The sequence below is a fragment of the Pungitius pungitius genome, chromosome 1 (assembly GCF_949316345.1).
Source record: "Pungitius pungitius chromosome 1, fPunPun2.1, whole genome shotgun sequence".
Lineage (NCBI taxonomy): Eukaryota > Metazoa > Chordata > Actinopteri > Perciformes > Gasterosteidae > Pungitius > Pungitius pungitius.
Genome location: NC_084900.1, coordinates 6,016,949 through 6,037,395, shown reverse-complemented (window position 1 = coordinate 6,037,395; position 20,447 = coordinate 6,016,949). Strand labels below are relative to the sequence as shown.

At 47.5% G+C, this 20,447-nt stretch overlaps 1 protein-coding gene across 2 annotated transcripts in view; it reads right to left on the bottom strand.

Annotated features, from left to right (window-relative positions):
• LOC119222185 (glucosidase 2 subunit beta-like) overlaps positions 1-20,447 on the bottom strand; it is a 71,480-nt gene that overhangs the window by 3,310 nt on the left and 47,723 nt on the right. For both annotated transcript variants that reach the window (XM_062560874.1, XM_037478586.2), the window contains exons 11-13: positions 9,155-9,224; positions 7,600-7,689; positions 468-539 (exon numbers count right to left, since the gene is read on the bottom strand). In XM_062560874.1, coding sequence (XP_062416858.1) covers positions 468-539; positions 7,600-7,689; positions 9,155-9,224 — 232 coding nt within the window. The remainder of the gene's footprint in view (positions 1-467; positions 540-7,599; positions 7,690-9,154; positions 9,225-20,447) is intronic.

The window sequence follows — 20,447 nt, the reverse complement described above, 5'->3', positions numbered from 1 at the left end:
AAACAAAACAAATGCCACGTTCTAAGAAAACGTTAAACTTCACTTACAATCTGCGTGCTAACACTCTTGTGTATAATATATAACATCTATGTTTCTATGGAGACAGAGGTGTATTTTTCATAGCTCGCAGGCATCTTGACACACAGCCCACCCCGGGGGGGGGGGGATTGTAAAAGGCCGGAGAATAATCCTTCAGATGAAATTGAAACCCTTCGAGGCTGAGGAAATAAAACCCCAGCAGTATATGAAACCTGCCCCCTGTTTGTCATTGATCAAAAGGCATTAAAACTATAATAGAGATCTGTTAGCGATTGATTAAAGGTCACACCGAGCCTAACAGAGATTGAATAACAATTTTATTTTTATTTTTGAAATCAATAGCGCAGGTATTGGTTTCGGGTCCTTTCGTAAAAATGCTGCCGTGTGAATTCATGTGATTGGTTTACAAAATGTAAATTTGAACTTACCCCAACGAGACCTCTGTTCCCGCGGTGCTCTGTTGTGTGACTTGATTGAACGGGCACAGCGTATAAGTGTACCTGCAGCGGGAGACACAACACAACACACAACACACAACACATCCACATTGAGCACAATGGCACATTTGCTTTCACCTCTTGGACTTTTCCAGCTCACTTTTATGCTGCCGTTATGCTGACAAAAGACTAATAAAACACATACATCAGCACCACCATCAAAGTGATTGGAAGACTTGTGATTATTACTTTTTGATTCATTGCTGCTTCTCACTGGATTGATGCTATGGCGTCTTAATTTAAAAGTGGAATGGAAAATGCACAGCAGAAACACAACAACAACGTTTTAGGTCATTGAGAAATAAAGTTGTCATTATAAAAGGTAAAAAAATAAGCATATCCTCCAGCTGCTCTATGCTATATTTCTTTATATGTTATTAAACAGGTTTCACCGCATTTTAGACATTTTTATTAATGAATTGTCAGAGCTATAATCTTATAATCTTTTCATTCTTTTTTTTTTTTGGGGGGGGGGGGGGGGGGGGGGGGGGGGGAGAGAAAAAGCTTTCGTAAACCTACTGTGTATGCTGAGAGTCATTCAATATTGTGTTTTTCCATTGATCCACTCGTAAAAAGGCATCAATAAAACAATAAAACAAAACGCATTCCGAGTCAAAGCTAATCAGCAAACTAAAGTAAAAACGATTCTAAAGGAGTCAGCCATTAGCAGAGGTCGTCCCTCATGTGCTCGCTGGGGCCGAGCAGAGAGGCCATCACTTGACAAACTTCATCGAAGGCCTTGAGACGGGGAAACAAACGGTGAAAAACGGCTGCGGGGTAAAGCATGCGTGGGCTGGGAAGTGCGAGAGGGGCCAAAAGCACAATGCTTGACATCAGAAAAAGAAAAAAAAATGCCGAAGGTATTTATTTACCTTCATGTCTACTGTATTCTCCCCCCCCCCCCCCCCCCCCCCCCAGGACGGCCCTTCCCCCCCCTCCGCCACACGTACAGGAAGGAAGACGTTACACGAGCATCGTTTTTAAGTAAGCAGTTGCAGAAGAATTAAATAGGTCTCACTGTGACTAAGCCTGTTGGGAATCCACCCCCCACCCCACAGTGCAGCAAGGTTCCTCCTGGGATGCTGTTTTTAGCGATCATTTATTCTCAAACTATATTTCCAACAACCATCTCCAGATGAAAATACTTAGATTTACATAATAAATCCTATTGACTTTGGGGACTCCCTGATGTTTCCTGTAGCACCACCATGAATGACATCTCATCCAGTGAAACTGTGGCATCACCTTGATGAGTTGGCACAGGGTGTCACGTACGAACACATAAATAGAAATGTGTGTCATTCAGATTGCGTCGAGTGTCGCTGACGCGATGTGATGTGTTGTAATGGTGGCTGGAAGCATAGTCCACTTTTTTCTATTAATGAGCTAAGAGTTAATATCAATTATGAGAGTTGATTCACAGTTCGGTTATTAGTCCCTTTGTTAGATATGTATTTATTTTGTGAATTATCTCAGTGATTATTAATAATAATTCTAGTGATGTCAATGGTTTAGTTTCACACCAGCTGGACATCACGATCCCAACACCCTCTCTCTCTCTCTCCCTCAAGGCAAAGCCATCAATCCCTGCCCACTTTTGCTGATACGCCAGTGAGCACTTTCACACACGCACACAAAAAAAAAAAAGTAGGCTATTTTTCAGCCAGGGAGCTGCAATCTGACCTTGGACGCTCGCCTCCACGTGGCTGCTTCTTCTGAGAAACGAAAAAGCGCGGAAAAAAAACGCCCCGCTCGGTAAAAATAAAAGATAAGTGGGGAGGAATCAGAAATGCCACTAAAAAAAACACGTAAAACGGATGCGCAGGTTGACAAGCTCCACGTCGCCGAAAACCACCACTCCACACTCTCGCCTCCCGCAAAAAACAGAAAACGGTACGCGGCCGAAAAAAAGGTCAAAACGTGCACATTGAGACAAACTGTGCCCGGCCGCCCTCGGAAAAAAAGAGCACAGTGTGACAACGAGGAAGGCTTCGCAGAGACGAGGCTGACAGCGACTGAAAGACAAGGTTAAAATATAGCCGAGGAGAACAAAGGCGGAAGAAAGTGGCAGGCAGGAAGATAAATACATAACAAAAGTGTGCAGACGAGAGTGGGAGGGAATCAAGGGCGGCGACGCTCGGCGAGTGAATCGCCGCCTCAACAGGTCGCAACTGTGACGGATGGTGACGTGCGGAAACCGGGGGGGGGGCGGGGGAGGGGGGCACGGCACGCTGGGCGGAGGACACAAAGCATGAAAGGACGAAGCTCACAATGCGCCGGGACCCGCCGTGTCAGTCGCTGGCAGGTCGCTGCCCCCGTCTGGCGCTCCCACCTCCACTGGATGGGACTGCAAGTTCAATTTAACCATTTTCCACTTAGAGCTGCTGCAGTCAAGACAAACGTTAGCACTAAGGCAGCATACAGGCCCTCGTGTTTTCTAATGTGCGCGATGTGATATCAAGGAGAATTTGAGGGAAACGTAGCCGTTGGCCTTTTAAGGCATCCTTGTATAACATTGACAGCAATGCTACTGTGGAGAGGCTGAACTGCGTCTACTGTTGTATTCGTCAGTCCGCTGCTAATTAGAGTTGTGACTGTCATCCAACTGCTGTTCACGAGGTGACATCGAGACATGTATATTTATCCCTCGGTCCACTGAGATCCACTCAAGAGGGAGGAGGCGGCCATTAAGCCCTTCTCCCACTAGACTGTGGGTGGAGTTCACCGGCAAAACAGCAACAACAGCCCCACTGGTTAATTGGCTCACAGGTAACACTGGCAAAGGTCAAAGGCCGGGCTCGGCAGCGCGGAGTGACGCGGTTAATTGTTTCACAGCAAGAAAACCGACAGCGCTCCGGTCGACCTCGGGCGCACACACACACACACCTTAGAACAGTTGTAACAGGTCGGACTCACTTATTGTCGTCGATGGCTGTCAACATTCAAACTATTATCTCTGCTTGTGGGATCATGTGATCGGTCTGAGTGAGCGAGCATCTCGTGTGCAGCAGCTCTGTCCCCATCTGGCCTCACAAGCGCCTGCAAAAGCGCTGCATTACATTCTTCAGGTGTGTAACATTTGTATTGCATCGACTATTCGGCAGCGACAAATGTCAAACGTCTTGAATCAAATGGGATTGGCTTTACTTTTGTTGAGCCTTTCATCTCAGGAACGACTGTCTTGTGCATTTGGCTTCCAAAAAATGCATCCGATACACAATCAACTGCTGTCGCAGGGGCGGGGGGGGGGGGGCGGGGGGTCTGCGTAGTTCAGATTCAACTCACAAGCGCAATCATGGAATCCAATTCCCGTACTGTAGCTAATCTTAGAAAAAGCGACAATTATATTTCCATGAGTTTGAAAATAAATCAACATGACCATTGTGAGATTGGGTCAGTGCAGTTCCTTTCACTTGGTAATATAGAGGAGAGCCAATGGCAGCTTCAAAGCAGGCCATTTCTTTCCCTTTACCTTCATTTTCCACATGGAGGAGCAAAGATGCAAGCGGCTTATTATTATATTTTGGCATTGAATTTTTTTTCACGCAGAGCTGACAGTCGGTGCATAAGGCATCTTCTGTGGAACAACGTGTTGGAATGCATGGCAGAGACCCCCTTTTCCCCCATGTAAACTACTCGGGGGAAAGAATAATAGTAATAATGGAAAGCTAAAGAGCCTTTTTCAAAACGATGGCTGAATTTATATTCAGAACGGGACACAAAACAAGCACAACTTGAAGCGTATTTATTTTTCAGAGCCATCACTTTGGGCAATGAGGCGGATAGCTACTGGCAGATCACTTAGATGAGAGTTCTCCTAGTCGTCTCTAAAGAACCCACATTGCTGCCATTTTGTGCTCTTCATAAGGAAGGGCTGCTGATGGAAGACGGGGAGACGGGGTTAGGGACGGATGTTATTTAAAAAGTCCTTTTTTAACTGCTAATCAGATAGTTTAATATACATAATGAGAATAATAATATTTACAAGGGTTGTGCCCTGGAGTAATTTGATGTTAATATTATATCATTCAATATTATTTTTGCTAATTACTTATTATTGACGTCAGTTGTTTTTGAGCAACTGTACCTAATAAATGTTGGTGATTTGTTGATTTGTCTTATTAATTATACTGATATTAATACCTATAATATTTTCTAATAATACATGCGTTCCCAACACTGACATTGGATACAAGTGACAGAAGCATTTTGAGGGATCAAAGATTTAAACCAGGTTTGATCATTTTCACACACAACTCATCCCTTTTTGGTCTGAAGGTGATTAAAACAGTTATATTTGAAAGGGTAATTCTTCAAATGGGACATTTAAATGCTGTTTTCTTTCTCTGCGTGCAACCACAGACCAGAATGTGCCTCTTTTTACAGTGAATACTATTTTGATTTATGCCATTATTATAAAAGACAGGATACCAAGTTGCAACTACGAAAAGAAAATGTATAAATGGGTTACAACTCCTGTCGAACATGGCAGGAGTTCATCATGTTAAATGAAGCAAGCTGCGCTACTACGTAGTTGTAGAGCAAATGAACATAACAGTGTTACAGTTGCACAGTTTTCTGTTTCGCTCGTAGGTTATATTGCTTTTTCCTTCTAGTCCCCGGTCTCTTTGGGACTACTACGTTCGGTGTATTCTCTTTCTAGCTGTGCAACGACAAAAAATATCAAATTCTGAAAGTTTGACCCAGACTGTTTCAACACAACCAGCCCACAGACTCTGACACGCTCGTCTCCCTCGCTGTCGACTTGGCAGCAGGACAAAGACCGATGATTTTTTTTTTTTTTTGTGTGACCCCCCCCATCAGACGCACGCGCGCTCATCGCCAACCCGCCCGGTCCGCTGAACCAGCGGAGAGCTCCTGCCACGTCAGATGGCGGCGCCTGCTGTGGATCGGGCCACAATCTCCACGGGCCTCCGGACTCCCGGCGGGAAAGCAACCAGCGTCCCCGACAGCGGGCGAGGCCGGTGATTCAACGGGAGGATGGAGGGACTTTCTCCCACCCCCCCCCCCCCCGCTTAAGAGAGAGGGACCAAGTATTCCCTCAACCACACACACATCTGCACGATTATGACTATTATTTTGCTGTATTGATATAGAGATCAAAGTGGCCTCCATTGGAAAACAGGCGTTTGTGGGCCAGACACTTCTTCCTGGGAGCCACTGCCAACCTTGACACTCCAGCTGGGAAACCGGGGGGAGTCCGCGAAGACACAAGAGTGATGTCAGACGGCCTCGACTCATAGCGCTGCTATAAATGTTCCTGGTTCTTCAAAAATAAAAAATATTTTTTTTTTTACATTTTCCACCACAGAATGAACATCTTAAAGCAGGTGAATGCAATCCTTGGTGTCCCCCCCCCCCCCCCCAGTTGAAGTCAATTCATTGCACGAGCAGGTTCATTAAGAGTAATTCTAAATGTCATGCTTTAATTTAGCCAATTTAGCTAATTTAGACAGTTTGAAAGCTGCCAGGTGCGACAAAGAGCCGCGCTCCTCCGAGGCGTGGACCTGCATAAACATCTACCTGTAGCACGGCCACTTCGTCAGACAACATTTCCATCATGGTTAACGAGGCCCTCAGCCCGGTTACGCAGGTTTCGCGCGAATCCGCCGCATGTGACTCTTCATCTCGCCACGGACGCGTCTCAGGACGTCTTCTCTCTTTCGCGATCGGAAAAGAAAACCCCGTGGCGTTCCGCAGAGACTGGCGCGCCCCTCGTCTCGTCTCCCCCCCTCCCCCCCGTCAAGAGCTGAACCCGCAGTGGCGGGGCGTGACTCACTGAACTGCTGTACTTTCTAATGACGCGAGAGCGCGAGGCTGAGTCGATCCGACCTGACAGTCTTGCATAAGTCGCGGCCCCCCCCCCCCCCGCGATTTAAGTCGCTTTGAGGAGTGTCAACATACCCACGAGAGGAATAATAGACTGCCGCTGTAGGTAGGGACTCCGCCTCGGAGAGCTCATTATGGGGGCCGTGGCCGGCACAACCCCGGGAAAACGGTGGAATTGCGATGGGCTGACTCTTTGTCAGGTGGGCTTAAACAGCTGAAATGTGAAATAATGTCAATAATAATCTCTATCTAGAGTTTAGCAGTGGTGGTGGTGGTGTGGGGGGGGGGGGGGGAGGAACACACAATTGTAAGATGCTTTCCGCTGATGATCAAGAGAAAGAAGCGTGTGATTATTTTCCATCATTTTTTGGAGGGGAGCTGCGGCTCTGCTGGTTTCGCTACTCGAGGCCGCGGGAGGGGAGCGTTATACGAAGCTGTTGGTTTATGTGTCTGTCAATGTCAGATCTTTTCAGGATCACAGTTCAAGGCAAACGGCAAGGATAAAGGGGAGCGGGGGTGTGGGGCGGAGGGGGGGGGGGGGCAGACTGGTACATTGCTGGGAGGGTGCTGGTAGCTTCAATTGAGTCGATGCTAGTGGAAATGGTGCTCTTCGGTCTCTTGAAAGGATGTCTATGGGATGATTTTGCCTCCTAAATGGCAGCCAAAGCAAACAAGTCAAACCGGTGTCACGGGGAAAACCACAGATTCCGAGAATGTTGGGGAAAAATGTAGTATCCTCGGTGCAGATCTCAGATTCAGTTCTTTCAAAACCGCAACCACCCACAGGCTTCTAAAAGCTCCAGCTGGCAAGTAATCCTGAGGAGAACAGATTCTACCCCAGCAGGCACCATAGGGATGCAGCAGGAGACAGTAAAAGAAGCTCGTTCTGTTGATTAAATTAAGTTGATTTTAGCTGCCTGGCTTTCTCCTGGGTGACTTAGAGCTCACAAATTTAAAAAAAAGGCAGGTACTGAGATGATTGGTGTTTGTTTCGGATGAAATTCACAGTTTAAATGAAAATAATAAGCAGCGTCTGGTTAAACGATTCTTCAATGATTCTTTATAGCGTTTTATTATATATTAATAAGCTTGGTCAGTGCGTGTGTTTTTGTAATACATAATGACAGCAGCGGATTTTGCATACATCCACAACAATGGTAGATCAAAAGCAGCAGATGAATCAAAAAAAGCAATTAAAAAAACTCCTACTTACTCATATACTTTTAGCTTGTAACACTGGCTGTTCAAAAACAGAAACTCCCAATCTGGTCCGTAGTCAATGGCCAGCTTTTCCCGGAGATCACTAAGACAAACAAAAAAAAACAACAACAAGACAACTATAAGCTGGAATTCAGCTTTAACTGAGGAACTAAAAGCTTCATTTAAATATAAGGGCACCGTAAAACCGGCATTAACTTCAGGTTCAGCTTTAAAAATATTCCAAAAAATAAGTTACATAATTCGCTTAAGTACATCATCTGCAGCACAGCACAAAGTCCCCCTTTCAGTGGGAGAGAAATGGTTATTGGATGTGGGTCATTTGTTCCAAGTCTCCGACAAGCCGCTCCAATAACTTCTTGATGACTCCTAACTGTGCTGACAATGTGGCTTTATTCTCCCCGCTGCTCTTAGTGACTGACTTCTTGAATAGCGTGTTGATTAGGTGGCCCTTTAAAGCCCCGTTTCTATGCCGTGGCTCCAATTATCTGCGCTGGCGAGGGCTGCTTTTCTCCACTAATCGCTAACAAGGGAACTAAGCCCTATCTCAAACGGCACACTGGGCCCTTATTTCCATATTCATAACCCCAGAATTGCTAATGGGGTTAACAAATGTTTGGAGCGAGTGATTGTTTCGCTCAAGGTCGACAGTGTAGGGTGGCGTGAGGGGGTCAGGAAAAAGCAACGCAGGGCCACGCAAATGTGTGCGTGCGTGCGACCGTGCAGGCAGGGGTCACGGCATTCCTGCACCAGGTCAAGTTTTGCGGAAATTACCCTTTACAGCCTAGTCAGGGAATACAAAGGTACAAAGGCTTTAATCTCATGTTAATGGTACGGCTGCACACTGATAAAAGCACACGGGGGGGTGAGGCGGGGAGGGGGGATCCTCTCGCACACGCACACGTGCGAGTAAATGACCAGGAGCAATCGAAGCAATGTGGACTAAGAACTAGAGGACAGGAGGTCAGGCCAGCAGTTTCCCCCCCTCCATGCAGTTTGTTTAGTGGGGTGGAGGCGAGGGGTGGGGGGGGGGGGGGGATCTTGACCTTTTGGTAACAGCCATCTCTCCGCCTACTGTAATGAACAGTTTTTGCAGGCCTGGGGGCCACGGTAGCTACTTATCAGCTATTGCAGGCTGGCCCGAGAGCTCAGAGAAAGGACCTCTGAGAGCGAGAAGAAGCGTGTCACATGATACATGGGTTGGCTGATTTGTTATGACTAAGAATTTTTCTTTTTTTTTTTGCAATACAAAAATAATTAGAGATGAATAATTGCCCTAAAATTCGAAACAACTCATTCCCAGGTAGGTTTGAATAGGCCTACCCACAGCGTTTCTTTTTCTTCATCTAGATTAGCCTTAGACATCACTGTGCAAATCCATTACTGCGCCGCTTGCCTTAATGCTGAAGCACAAACGGGGTAGAGTCTATTATTAAGGATTGGGTTACAAAAACACAGCAATGTGAGACAAAAACAAAGAAATGCTTGAGGACTGAGCTACAGAGACGCAACAACGGAAGCTAACCTCCGGTTCTATTTCTTCCCCTCACCTGATTTCCATGTTGACGGTCTCGTAGGCCTCCTCCACTTTCTTCAGATTGGAAGCCTCCCACTCGGCAGCTAGACAAAACAAAAAGGTTGCACAAATTAACACCGTCGAGCTGTTGCATCTCAACAGCAGCCCCGAAAACCGTGGGCACTAAAAATAGGCTGATATATATCTCGGACCCGGGGAGAGGACGCGAGGTCGCGCGTAAACAGCAAAATGCTATTTCCAGGTGTGGCAAATGCCGAAAGGCCCACAGGCTCATTAGCCTCTTTACACTGACGACTGTGTTTACCGAGACGGGAGATGAAAAGAGGAGAAGGTGTGAAAACAGCGAGGGCGGCCACAGTGATGATACGTTTGTCTCTCTTTGTTAAACAAATTAGAAACATAAAAAAAGAAAAAAAAAAGAAAACGTAAGTTTAAATCATTATGAAAGACCTCACTGGTCACTTGGTGAATTTACATCATTGACTTTCCCTTTAGCTCCTATTGAGTTTTAAACAACCCCTGAGGGAAATATTGGGCTTTTTTTTTTTTTCTCCACCGTCTTCGCTAGCCAGTGGCTCACCTAATCTTTCAGTTATTTACTGTGGTGCCGGTAATGTGCTGTGTTTTTCTAGAGCTTTTTAACTGAGCCTCTTGGCGCTGCTCGACATGTGGTTGGACAGAGTTTTCTGGGGTTTTTTTTAAGGCCATAAAACCATACAATGAAATGAAAGACAGTGAACACCGCAAAGCCGAGTGAGGATTCTTCTGAGCAAAAACTACAAGCAACGCCTTCATCGAATGGGGTTAAAACAACGGGTATAATGCAGCTTTTAACCCTTTAGAAGCTTTAAGGCTTGAAGGCTTACGTTACTCTTGAACCTACGTGTGAGGTGTGCCCGACTTTTTCTCTTCAAATAACGTCCGATTGCGCCGAACACACCGACCATGAGGCTCAGCATCGGCAAAAAGGAGTCCCGAGCGCGTTTGACCCCTTGCGGCCCGCCAGGTCGCGTACGGCGAGGCGCTGAAGGGGGAGCCGAGGGAGAAAAAAAAAAAAAAAGAAAAAAAGGACCTCGTGCTTATGGTTTAATGACTGCAGAGATTAGATTAATGGTCATGCGGTCAATGGATGTCGTGCCATTACAATCACAGCCTGCATAAATTAACCGCTCAAGCCTGCTTTTTATGTCTTTTAGGCCTAATCAACATAATGGCCCCACTTCAACAATCACATCCCCAAAAATGATTTATTTCGGTGCAGAAAAACAAATGCCTTTCATTCTGCTGAAAAAAAGTCTCAGACGTGGTGTTTAAGTCGCCTTTCTCCACAATTAAGGGGATATCCTTTCGGAAAAAAAAGGGGCTACAAAAGATTTAAGGTGAAGCGAAAGTGATCAGTGGATGACATTCTTTTTACTTCACTCTCCGCAGTAGACGCCGTCGAGGGGCGTTTTGAAACCGCCGAGGCCGCGCACGGAAATAGAAAGACGAGGAATTGCGCGGTGTTGCGCGCCGTCTTCAGCCGGCGAAATCTCCTGTGCATACGCACCTCGAGCCGGAGACCCAGAGATGCGCCGTGCGGGGCGCGGGAAAAAAACAAAACAAATCAATAAGCGAGGCGAACGTTTCCGCGGCGCTAAGAAAAGACGACCCGGCGAGTGTGTGGAACAGACACCAGGGCAACGCAGCGAGGACACGTGGCGAACCTCGCGCTAGCTTTAGCTGGATTACGTCGACTATCGGCCCCGTGTAGGAGTCACACTCTTTGTGTTCTGTAAGAATAAAATGAAAATAAAAGCCCGGCAGGATGCACGAGTTCCCTTTTCACTCGCAACCTCCTTCATTCGCCCCCCCCCCCCATCAACCCCTTGTTCCAGTTTTCTATTTGACGTGAGCCTTTTCTCTTGAATATTTTCAGCATGAGCTCCTAAACCCCCACCCCCCCCCTACCTCATTTCTTCTTTCCTTGTTCTGACTGCAGAGGGGGGGAGGGATAAAAACAAAATATATAGGTTAAGGCTTGTTCATGGCAGGTGGTAACAACGAACAAGAGGCCTTCCAGATACTGTCCACAGGGCCGGTGATTGCGTTAAACAGCCACCTGGGAGGCGTGGGCCCAAAGGCGCTAATTACCCTATTTTTCCAACCCAGGTGATACGAGAGCATTGTGACGTTAACTGCCAGCGGAGAAAAAAAGGGGTAAATGTTTGCATTTTAATCTCAGACAGAAGGTGGTTCTTAAACAAACAACAGTAATTAAACCAACAGTTACTGGAAGTGAAGAGCTCCACAAAAACCTCACAAATCATTCCCGAAACCGCAGCGAAGGCTGCCGAGAGTCGGGAGGAGGTCAATCTCACCCCCCCCTGCACAATATTTGTGTTGGAGTGTCTGATTATATTAGGGCTGAGTGAATAACAGTGGCTGGCAGAAATAGCATCATGTTTGGAACCATTCGTACAATCCGCAGCCTTGTGACTGACTCAGTTTGTGTTCAGTTCACTCTCCCTCAGCGCTTCTTTTTCATCCACAATGGTTGAAGGACAAGTGCAGCGCCACGCCACTGAAATTGCACTTCAAATTAAGAAAGGGTCTAAGGGACGTTATGTCAAACTCCCAATAAATATTCAAGTGTCAAATTAGAAGTGGAAAATATTTCAGCCTTACAAATGTTTAGAATTTTAGACCTGTTCAAAATGGAATATTCACATTTTTGCTACAAAGAGCAGCTGGCTAGCTTAGCTTAGCCTAAGGATGACGAGACATTGGGCTTTTACTGGGTGCCGAACCAAAGGGGGGGGGGCGGGGGGGGGGGGGACTTTCTAGAGTTTTGTGGTCTTTGGAGTTGGAAGGGAACCAATCGGAGTCGCCGCTCTCGGACCGAGGGATGTCGCCTGTCACGTAAACTCCCTGCGACAAACCCCTCGACCTCCAGACTGAGGCGGCCCGGCGGCTAACCGCAGCTCGCAGCCTTTGTGCACGGCTCAGGTAACCGGCTGCTGACTGGAGCTTCATGTCGAAGACAGCTGTGAGGTATTCTCTTCATTTCTCAACATATGACACTATTCCTTTCAATAATGCGTCGTCGTAGCTGATGTTTTAGAGCCAATTTAATGTGTGTGTGTGTGTGACTTACTGCGATGGAGAGGTGCTCACATGCAATCGCAACTCATAGAACGGCGCCAAAATACATGCAAATGCGGCGGAGTCAATCGCTCGTGTTATCGTCGGGGTGCTTGTTCACTATTTAACCATTTTAATAGAGGACAAGAGGGTTTGGGAGGGGGGTGGGTGGGCAATGAACAGAATAAACAGTCTATGTGGAGTGAGTTCACCCTGCAACAACTGGGTGCTGTTTATGAATATGTATGATGTAACAAACGCCTTGGAGCTGACCTACTTCTGCGTCTCCTCTGCTCATGACTTGGTCCCCTTCCGGGGGAACTCTTGTCGTCTTGCAACATACTGTAATAGCAGGAAGGATATGACTCTCGTGTACAAATCAACATGCTCCCCCTTTTGATGGGTTTCTGCGAGTGGTGATTTCCCAGGCCCCCGCCGTGGGGAGCGGGGGCCTGGGTGGGCGGGTGGGTGGGGGGGGGAGAACAGCGATTCGCGCCGGCTCCGACGGAGTCTCGTTTTAAAAATAAACAAGAGACGACTGAACATGTGCTCAAGCAGGCGTGCGAGGCGAAACGCGAGGAGACGCGGGGAAAACGGGGGAGAATGTGTGATGGACAAGAACGTGCACACAAAAGAGGAACTCGAGACATAACTGGGGCTGCACACCGGAGACTACGCGTCTGCACCATCTCAGGAAATGTCTTCATCCGGGATCATCTTGGTGTGGTGCCAAACACCGTTCGCTTCGGGAGCCGGGAGAGGGGGAAAAAAAATAAATCTATTTCAGACAACATGAGACACGGAAATCTGGCAGCAGCTCAAATCAGACTTCCAAACATTTCAAAGTAAAAAAATAAAAAATAAAAAGGGCTAATTTGGTGTGCGCCTCAAATGGTTTGCAATCCAATACATTCGTCCTGTGGCTATCGAAAACGCGCTACGAGAGCGAGGGAAGGTGAGAGGCGCGTCGTTTCAACCTCCAGCCAGCGATCAAATGCACCAGCGCGAGAGGGGAACGTGGCACACTCCCCCCGACCCGCTCCTCCCTCGACTCTCGCCTCGCTCCATCTGTTGAACTCAAGGTGAGGGCAATTAGGTTTTGAGGACGCGTCGCCCTCGGCTGGTTGGAGGGGGGAGGGGGGGGTCAGGGGTGGCCGCATTAACGCGGAGTCCTTCCTGCTTAACATTTCACATCTCGTTTGGAAAGTGCTGAACGGGGCCCGTTTTAAATACCATCGGGCCTCGCAGAGGCTTGCAAACCCTCCGGAGCGCCCGGCGCCCTCGCTCGCATCGCGCGCTCGTTCGTTCGTTTGTTAAGTGCCGAGACGCGTCTTTGGAGGAGGAAAAAGTCCCACGGCTGCACCGGTGTGAACGCCGCACGCAGGGATGCGATTTATGTTGAAGGCCGACATGCCAGCCGTAGAGGACGGCATATAATAGTAAGAGAATAATGGTAATGTTTGGGGAGATGAAGTGAGGATCCGCTTCGGGTCAAAATATCCCCCATCTATGAATTCCTAGTCTACTACACATATCCCTTATACCTTAAGATGCAACCTCACTAAATTAGATCTGCTTCTTGGCATTATTTGAAAACAAGTTCTGCGTAAACACAGGTGTCACATGTTTGGATATGCATAACTCAAGGTAAAGCCTACATCACAGAAGTCTCTAAACTGCAGCTCAACCACTGAAAGTGAAGACAACGGCCGTGGCGTTGGGGCGCGGCACGCTCTCCACACCTGCACAGAGCAGACGGGCTGCGCAAAGTCAAAGCAGATAAGCGGGGCGCCACTAGATCGCCAGTGACAACCCGCCCCTCCCGCCGCAGTGAGTCACCAAACACAACACAACAGGGAAAATCCTCAACGGTCCTCAAATGTGCCTGCACACAGACAAGCCAGAGCAATGACACATTTGTTATATCTGATGCACATTCAACAGGAAGGATATGACATGGGCATGAAAAAAACAAAACAGGTTAGCTGCCTACGATTCAGAAAAAAAACGGATCCGGAGTGACAGTCGGATCTGCTTGCAGCTATCAAAGATTTACCGGGCGGCTCGGACCGCACGGCGGCTCAAACCAGCAGCGTTAGCGCCGCGGTCGGCAGCCGCTCCGGCAGAAACAGATGAGGTAGCAAAACGGGACGGAGCGGGCGAAAGCCAACGCAGTCAGCTGCAGCTCAGCAAGGACCACCCGAAATAGTGATGATAGCACCGCGGACAGCGCCAGTTCGCCCCGTCTCAGTCAGCACCACGGAGAGCGCTTGCTGAGCAGGCACCTCGGAAAAAACTGACCACACACACACAGATAAAAAAAAAAGAAAAAAAAAAACAGAAGGGGGGCCGGGCCATTGGCCGTGAGCAGTGAGCCACAACTACTCCAACACAACAACCACGCCAGAGTGGAGACTCAAACTCGGGAAACAGCTCTCCGCAGGCCGGTTTCTTTTCCTTTTGCCGTTTTGACACGACGTCTCGCCTGAATCCCAATGAGTGGTAAGTAGAAGTAACATTGTTTCATATGATGAGCACAGCGTTTCGGGGGCACGCCGCGAGAACAAAGGCCGATGGACGAAAAGGAAATCCTTTCTTTAGACAAGACTCAATTCAAAGCCACGCCACTGCTTTTCCATATGAGGAGGCTTCTTTGGACAAAAGAGACACACACACAAAGACATTCACAGACATGCTAACACATACAACTGTGCTGTCAGATAACCAAAAAGTCTATGCAGAGTAAGGGGGGAGGGGGGTATAGTAAAGGGGGAAGGGTGCAAGTGTGTGTGTGTGTCAGCTGTTGTTGGACTAAGCTTGGACGTCATTGACTGGCTAATTTAGGCAGCGCCCCCTATCCGCAGAGCGAGGGCACCGCTAAGCAGCCTGCGAGAGTGGAGGTTTGTGGAAAAAAGCCCGGTGACCCACAGTCTGACCGAGAGCCACGCCTTCGTGAGTTCACTTTTTATATGTGGTGTGTGTGTGTGTGTGTGTGTGTGTGTGTGTGTGTGTGTGTGTGTGTGTGTGTGTGTGTGTGTGTAGAGTCCTGACATACATCTCCACACTGCATCAGTCTAATCGGGGGAAAAGAGGGAGGGAGACCGGCAAGTGTGAGTCAAGTCGTCACGCTACAGCTACACGCTAAAATCTCAAATTGAAGGTTGGTAGATGTACATCAATACTGTACGTTTATTCAACATTATTCCTACAGTAGCTGTGCCAGCACATTCCTTCAAAGTTAACAAGCACTTTATGCCTCAAAGGAGCCTTTTCTTTTCTTTTTTCCCCCCTGCGCCACCATTTCAAAAACAGACCCATCTGCTTCATTTACTTTTACAACCATGCCCAATCCCTGCTGGGACAAGAGCGTTACCTCCCTCACTGCTGGCAGTGTCACAATTATGATCAAAAGCTGCCTGTATGTGCTCGCATCTGTGTTTTTGTGTGTGTGTGTGTGTGTGTGTGTGTGTGCGTGTGTGTGTGTACGTGTGGGCAAAACAAATGGCGAAGCTAACACCAAACCCTCCCGTGTCACTCACGGTTTCAGCGCTCCAGATGCTGTCGCTGACTGACTGAATGCACAGCTTAAGACCGTGCTAAGGGCACTGCTTTGTGAAAGGCGCGCCGGGCCTTTATATAATGCCACGGCTCAAAAAAAACAAGGGAAAGGAGGAGAGGGGAGGGGGCTATGGCTACCAAACGCTGGTACATCAGCCGTAGCCTGATGGCATTTATTTAGACGTGCGCTTGCTAATTTTAATAGAGGATGACAGGTGCCCAAAACAATTTGAGCGCAAAACTGCCTGTGAGCCCCTGCGCGTGGTTCCCTCGGCTTATAGTCGGGAGATAAAGATAGCTGAGCCCCGTCAAACAGACATTTCTTTTTGCTCGGCAGCACCTTATGGTTGATGATGATGGTTTACCTGAAAGCGGCTGTAATACACCTGTGGGAGGAGGGGGTTGTTATGAGAAAATTGCAGTCACCTGTCTCGGGTCCTTTTTGAGTGCCTGTGTCTAAAAATACGAGAATATAACAATTGCATTAAATCCATATTAAAGAAGTTTTGCTTAAAACTTGTATTACCTTTATTCATTCATGTATTGTTTTGTGTCCTTGGGACCTTTTGGCGGGAAGAAGATTGTATTCGATGGAAACCGTGCATTAGTCAGCAAGCATCGTTATTCTACAGCACGCCCAAAAGATATTCATTAATTTATGAGCAGATCAAATTCTTCATTATTTTTCGTCAAATAGTTGTTTCAGCTTTTTTTAAGCTAGTTTCAGATAATCAAATCCCTCTACCAGCAAATCATCAGGTGCTACTAAAAAAAAAAAAAATCCAGTGTGAAAAGTGACCTTGAGAGTTCTGTGAGTAGACATTTAGCAACATGATTGGAGCTTAAGAAAAGAAAATGCATTAAGTACATTAAGTCATGTTGTGTAACAAGGCTTTGAAATGCTCCTTTTCTTTTAAGGACAAATCCAGGATCAAATCCCTCGTCTCTCTGCTCGCGCCCCGCAAGCCCGGTGATTGCCACGCGGCGAGCGCCATTCTGGGCGCGTGAAGGAAACGCGGCGCACACACACAAGACACGACCATCAACCCTGCGCGCCGAGGAGAGACATTGAGCCGCCCCGTGGGACCGAGGGAAGCGAGGGAGGAGCCAGTGGGTGGTGCAGGGTATATCCGATCACTGGAATCAAAGCAGTTGACTGGTGAATAATGAATATAAATGGAATGCGCTTTCCTGGCGCCGCTGTAGCGAGTGGGAGAGCGAGTTGATGCACAGCTGCTGGCGTGCTGGGGAGGGGGAGTGGGGGGGGGAGGAAGGATTGTGGGGTGTGTTTAAACACACTTAAGACAGGACCGCTTTACTGCCTGTCTGTCATTTAGTCTGCTTCTCTCCTTTATTGCTTTACTTTGTGTGTGTGTGTGTGTGTGTGTGTGTGTGTGTGTGTGTGTGTGCGTGCGTCTCTGTGTCTGCGAATGAGGCCTATTGACATCCTCCACTGTGACCCTCTGACTCCTGACAACTCCAATCAGTAGGATGAGTAGGAGGCGCAGGGGGAGGGTGTGAGTCTGCAACAGTTATGATGAGCGCGCTTGTGTCTATGAGACACGCGTGCGTGCGTGCGTGCGTGCGTGCGCGCGCGTGCGTGCGTGCGTGTGTGTGTGTGCGTGCGTGTGTGGGGGGGGAACGTAAAGGAAGGCATGTTCTTGCAGCTAGTCGCGGGTCTCACTGCATCCAAATCATCATCATCATCAATCATCATCTGAAAAATGAAGAGACATATTTTTTTCATGAAGAGAAAATAAAAAAATATTAAATCTGTTAAAATATTGTTAAGTGCCTTGACGTGAAATCAAAAAAAAAAAAAACATTGGATATATTTTCGATAAATACAAAAAAATATTGGAACACAGTGGCTGGATCCGAGTGCCATATCACACAAAATCATGTCTCCTATTAAGCTAGCAATTATCTATTAGCGCCATTGCCTGCACGCGGGTCTGTGAGAATCACATGCCAAACAGTGTGACCTGCCATTTTCTATCAACAAGGTCCAGATTTAGATTCCACATTAGTCCCCGCATGATGCCAGGCGCCTGTGTGTGCGTGTGCGTGAGTGAGAAAGGGAGTGGAAAATCGTTGCACTTTGCTTAACACAAACACAATCCCAGATGGTTTTCTTCTCCGCTCAAGATGAGAGCAAACCCGACACCAATCACGCACACGTATGTGTGACTTTTTACACACACCCCGAAAGAAGAAAAAAAAGAAACAGTCTACTGTCATCCACCTTCATCTACTTGAACAACTTGCAGAAAGACACTAGCGTTCCTGTTATTCTGGCCATATGAGAGTTGTGTCCACAGCAGAAATGGCTACATGCGCCGACCTGTTCAGAGTGAAGGGGGAGTGGTTGATCGCATGAAGATCATTGGGTATGGAGTAGCACACATGTGACCACGTGTTAAAAAGGTCAGGACGTGAGCTTGCTGCTTGTAAACAATGCGCTTGTCTCGCATCGAGTTCTGATTAACACAGACAGGGGCCCAGCGCTCCAATCCGGACGTTGGGATGTTTTACGGGATAAGTGAAAGCTTTGACCTGCCTTTGGTGCAAAATGAAAAGTGAGGGCATGGGTCAATGGGAGCCATCCCCAGGAAACCATGGAAACCAGTAATAAATCTCACCGCCACCCGCCCCGGGGGGGGGGGGGGGGGGGGTCCTCGTTCCTCGAGCAGCAGCTTCACCGCGGTTACCAAGAATGAGAAACTACTGCTTTTGGCCAGACGTCACGCCGTTCACCCGCGGCTGCGCTTCTTCATTTACTGCCGCTGATTCGCATGGAAGCGGGTGCCTGTGCGGCGTGTTAATCAGAGCCACGCGCATGCATGAACTCCGCTCAATCAAGCGCGTAATGCGCTGAATAGTATTCACTCACAGACATGTTTTCAATTTACGAGGAATGGAAGGATTCACTATGCTCCGTGTTGTCAAATGTAATTTTTACAGCAGAAAAAAAAACATGTTAGCACGCTTTCTAAGAACACCCACACTGATTGAAGATTGAGAGGGCCACACAGGCCTGTATTGATTTAATGCCGAATGCAGGCACTGGCGTTTCATAGGGCTGTAACTGCACTTTCATTCCGGAGAGTAGTTTGTTACTTACGGAGAGAGGCACGTGGGACTCGTGGGGGGCACCCGTTTCGCATTTCTACGCGGGCTGGGGGAGATTTAACATACGTTTGAGTCACATGACATATCGGTCCAAAAACGGGCTTTCCGTTGTTTACAACCAAACCCATTTATTTTTTTCTGCCAGGGTCCCCTTTCAAAAAGCGCCATATTACAAATCCCCCCCGGCCTATTATTACCTTTGCTGTAATGACACATCCCACACAGCCGGAGCCAAAGAGCTCCACTTGGGAACAGGTCCAAGGCACTATGTTGCACGTAGCTAACTGTTTCGCGCTGATTGAAATCTGAAAACAGAGCACTGCACTCGGTTTTTCTCTGCTTTGATGCTCACGATCCTCCACTCTCTTGGCACGGAGACCTTGTGGCGACACTCTGGGGCTGTGGTTTGTTTCAAGAAACTCTGAAATGTGACTCGAGCCGATCTTTTGAAGAAAAAGGGCACATGCCGAACCAAAACAGGTGTGTTATTATATGTAAAATGGACCCATTGCGGAGTGAAGCGTTGTTTGCAAAAGGCTACACACGTGTCAATTCCCTTTCTCTGCAACATAATCTTGAGCAGGTTACATTTGATTGAGAAATGCTTTGCAACACAACAGAGCGACCGCAATCTCCACCGTGTAAAATGTGCCGTAATCAAGTCTCAAAACTGTGAATGGAGCAATATTCTGCATCTCGGTAAACAGAAAGACGACAGCAACGATGATTGACTCCTCTAATCCAATTACATTAACAAAAAACCCTGTTCATTTGGGATGTACATTAAGCTCCAATTTGAAGCATTTTTTTTTGTAATTAGCACACAGCAACAAACAAGAGTCATTGTTGTGTCTGGTGTTTTGTGCTGCATAACAGGATTCACGCGCTGTCAATCAAGCTCGACTCCCCGGACGGAGGGAGGCACCGCTGCCGCCGATCGCTACAACCCCCCCCGACATGCAAAAGGGCTGTAGGTAAATCTGCATATAGTGTGCATATCCGCACGTTGAGCTCGCTTACATTTGTTTATCCGTAGTTGTATTCAGCAGCCCTGACATTTACCAAAATTGATTTCCTCCGCAGCCTTGCATTTGTTTGAACATACAACGGCGATGACTCTTTAATCCCATTTTAATTAGAAAGATGTAGCGAGCACGCTAAGCTCACGCGCTCTATTCCCCGCAGCGATGCCACACTGGCAAGGAATCAATCACCAAGGCACCGGTTGCCAGGACAACGAACGGGAGGGAGGGGGGGGGGGGGGGCTTCTGCACTACTGTCTAAGTGGTAAATGATTGCTGGTGTAACTCATTGGCAGATGTGAGGAGTTATGCTTTTTTTTTTTTATCTCTCCGTCTCTCTCGTTCTCTCCTCTCTCGTCGCACATCCAGAGTTAATTAAAAGCAGTCAACATGAAATAAATCTAAATGGGAGTATAAATGAAACATACACTACAAATTGAATTTCTACGTCAAGGGGTTTTAGCGGTTGGG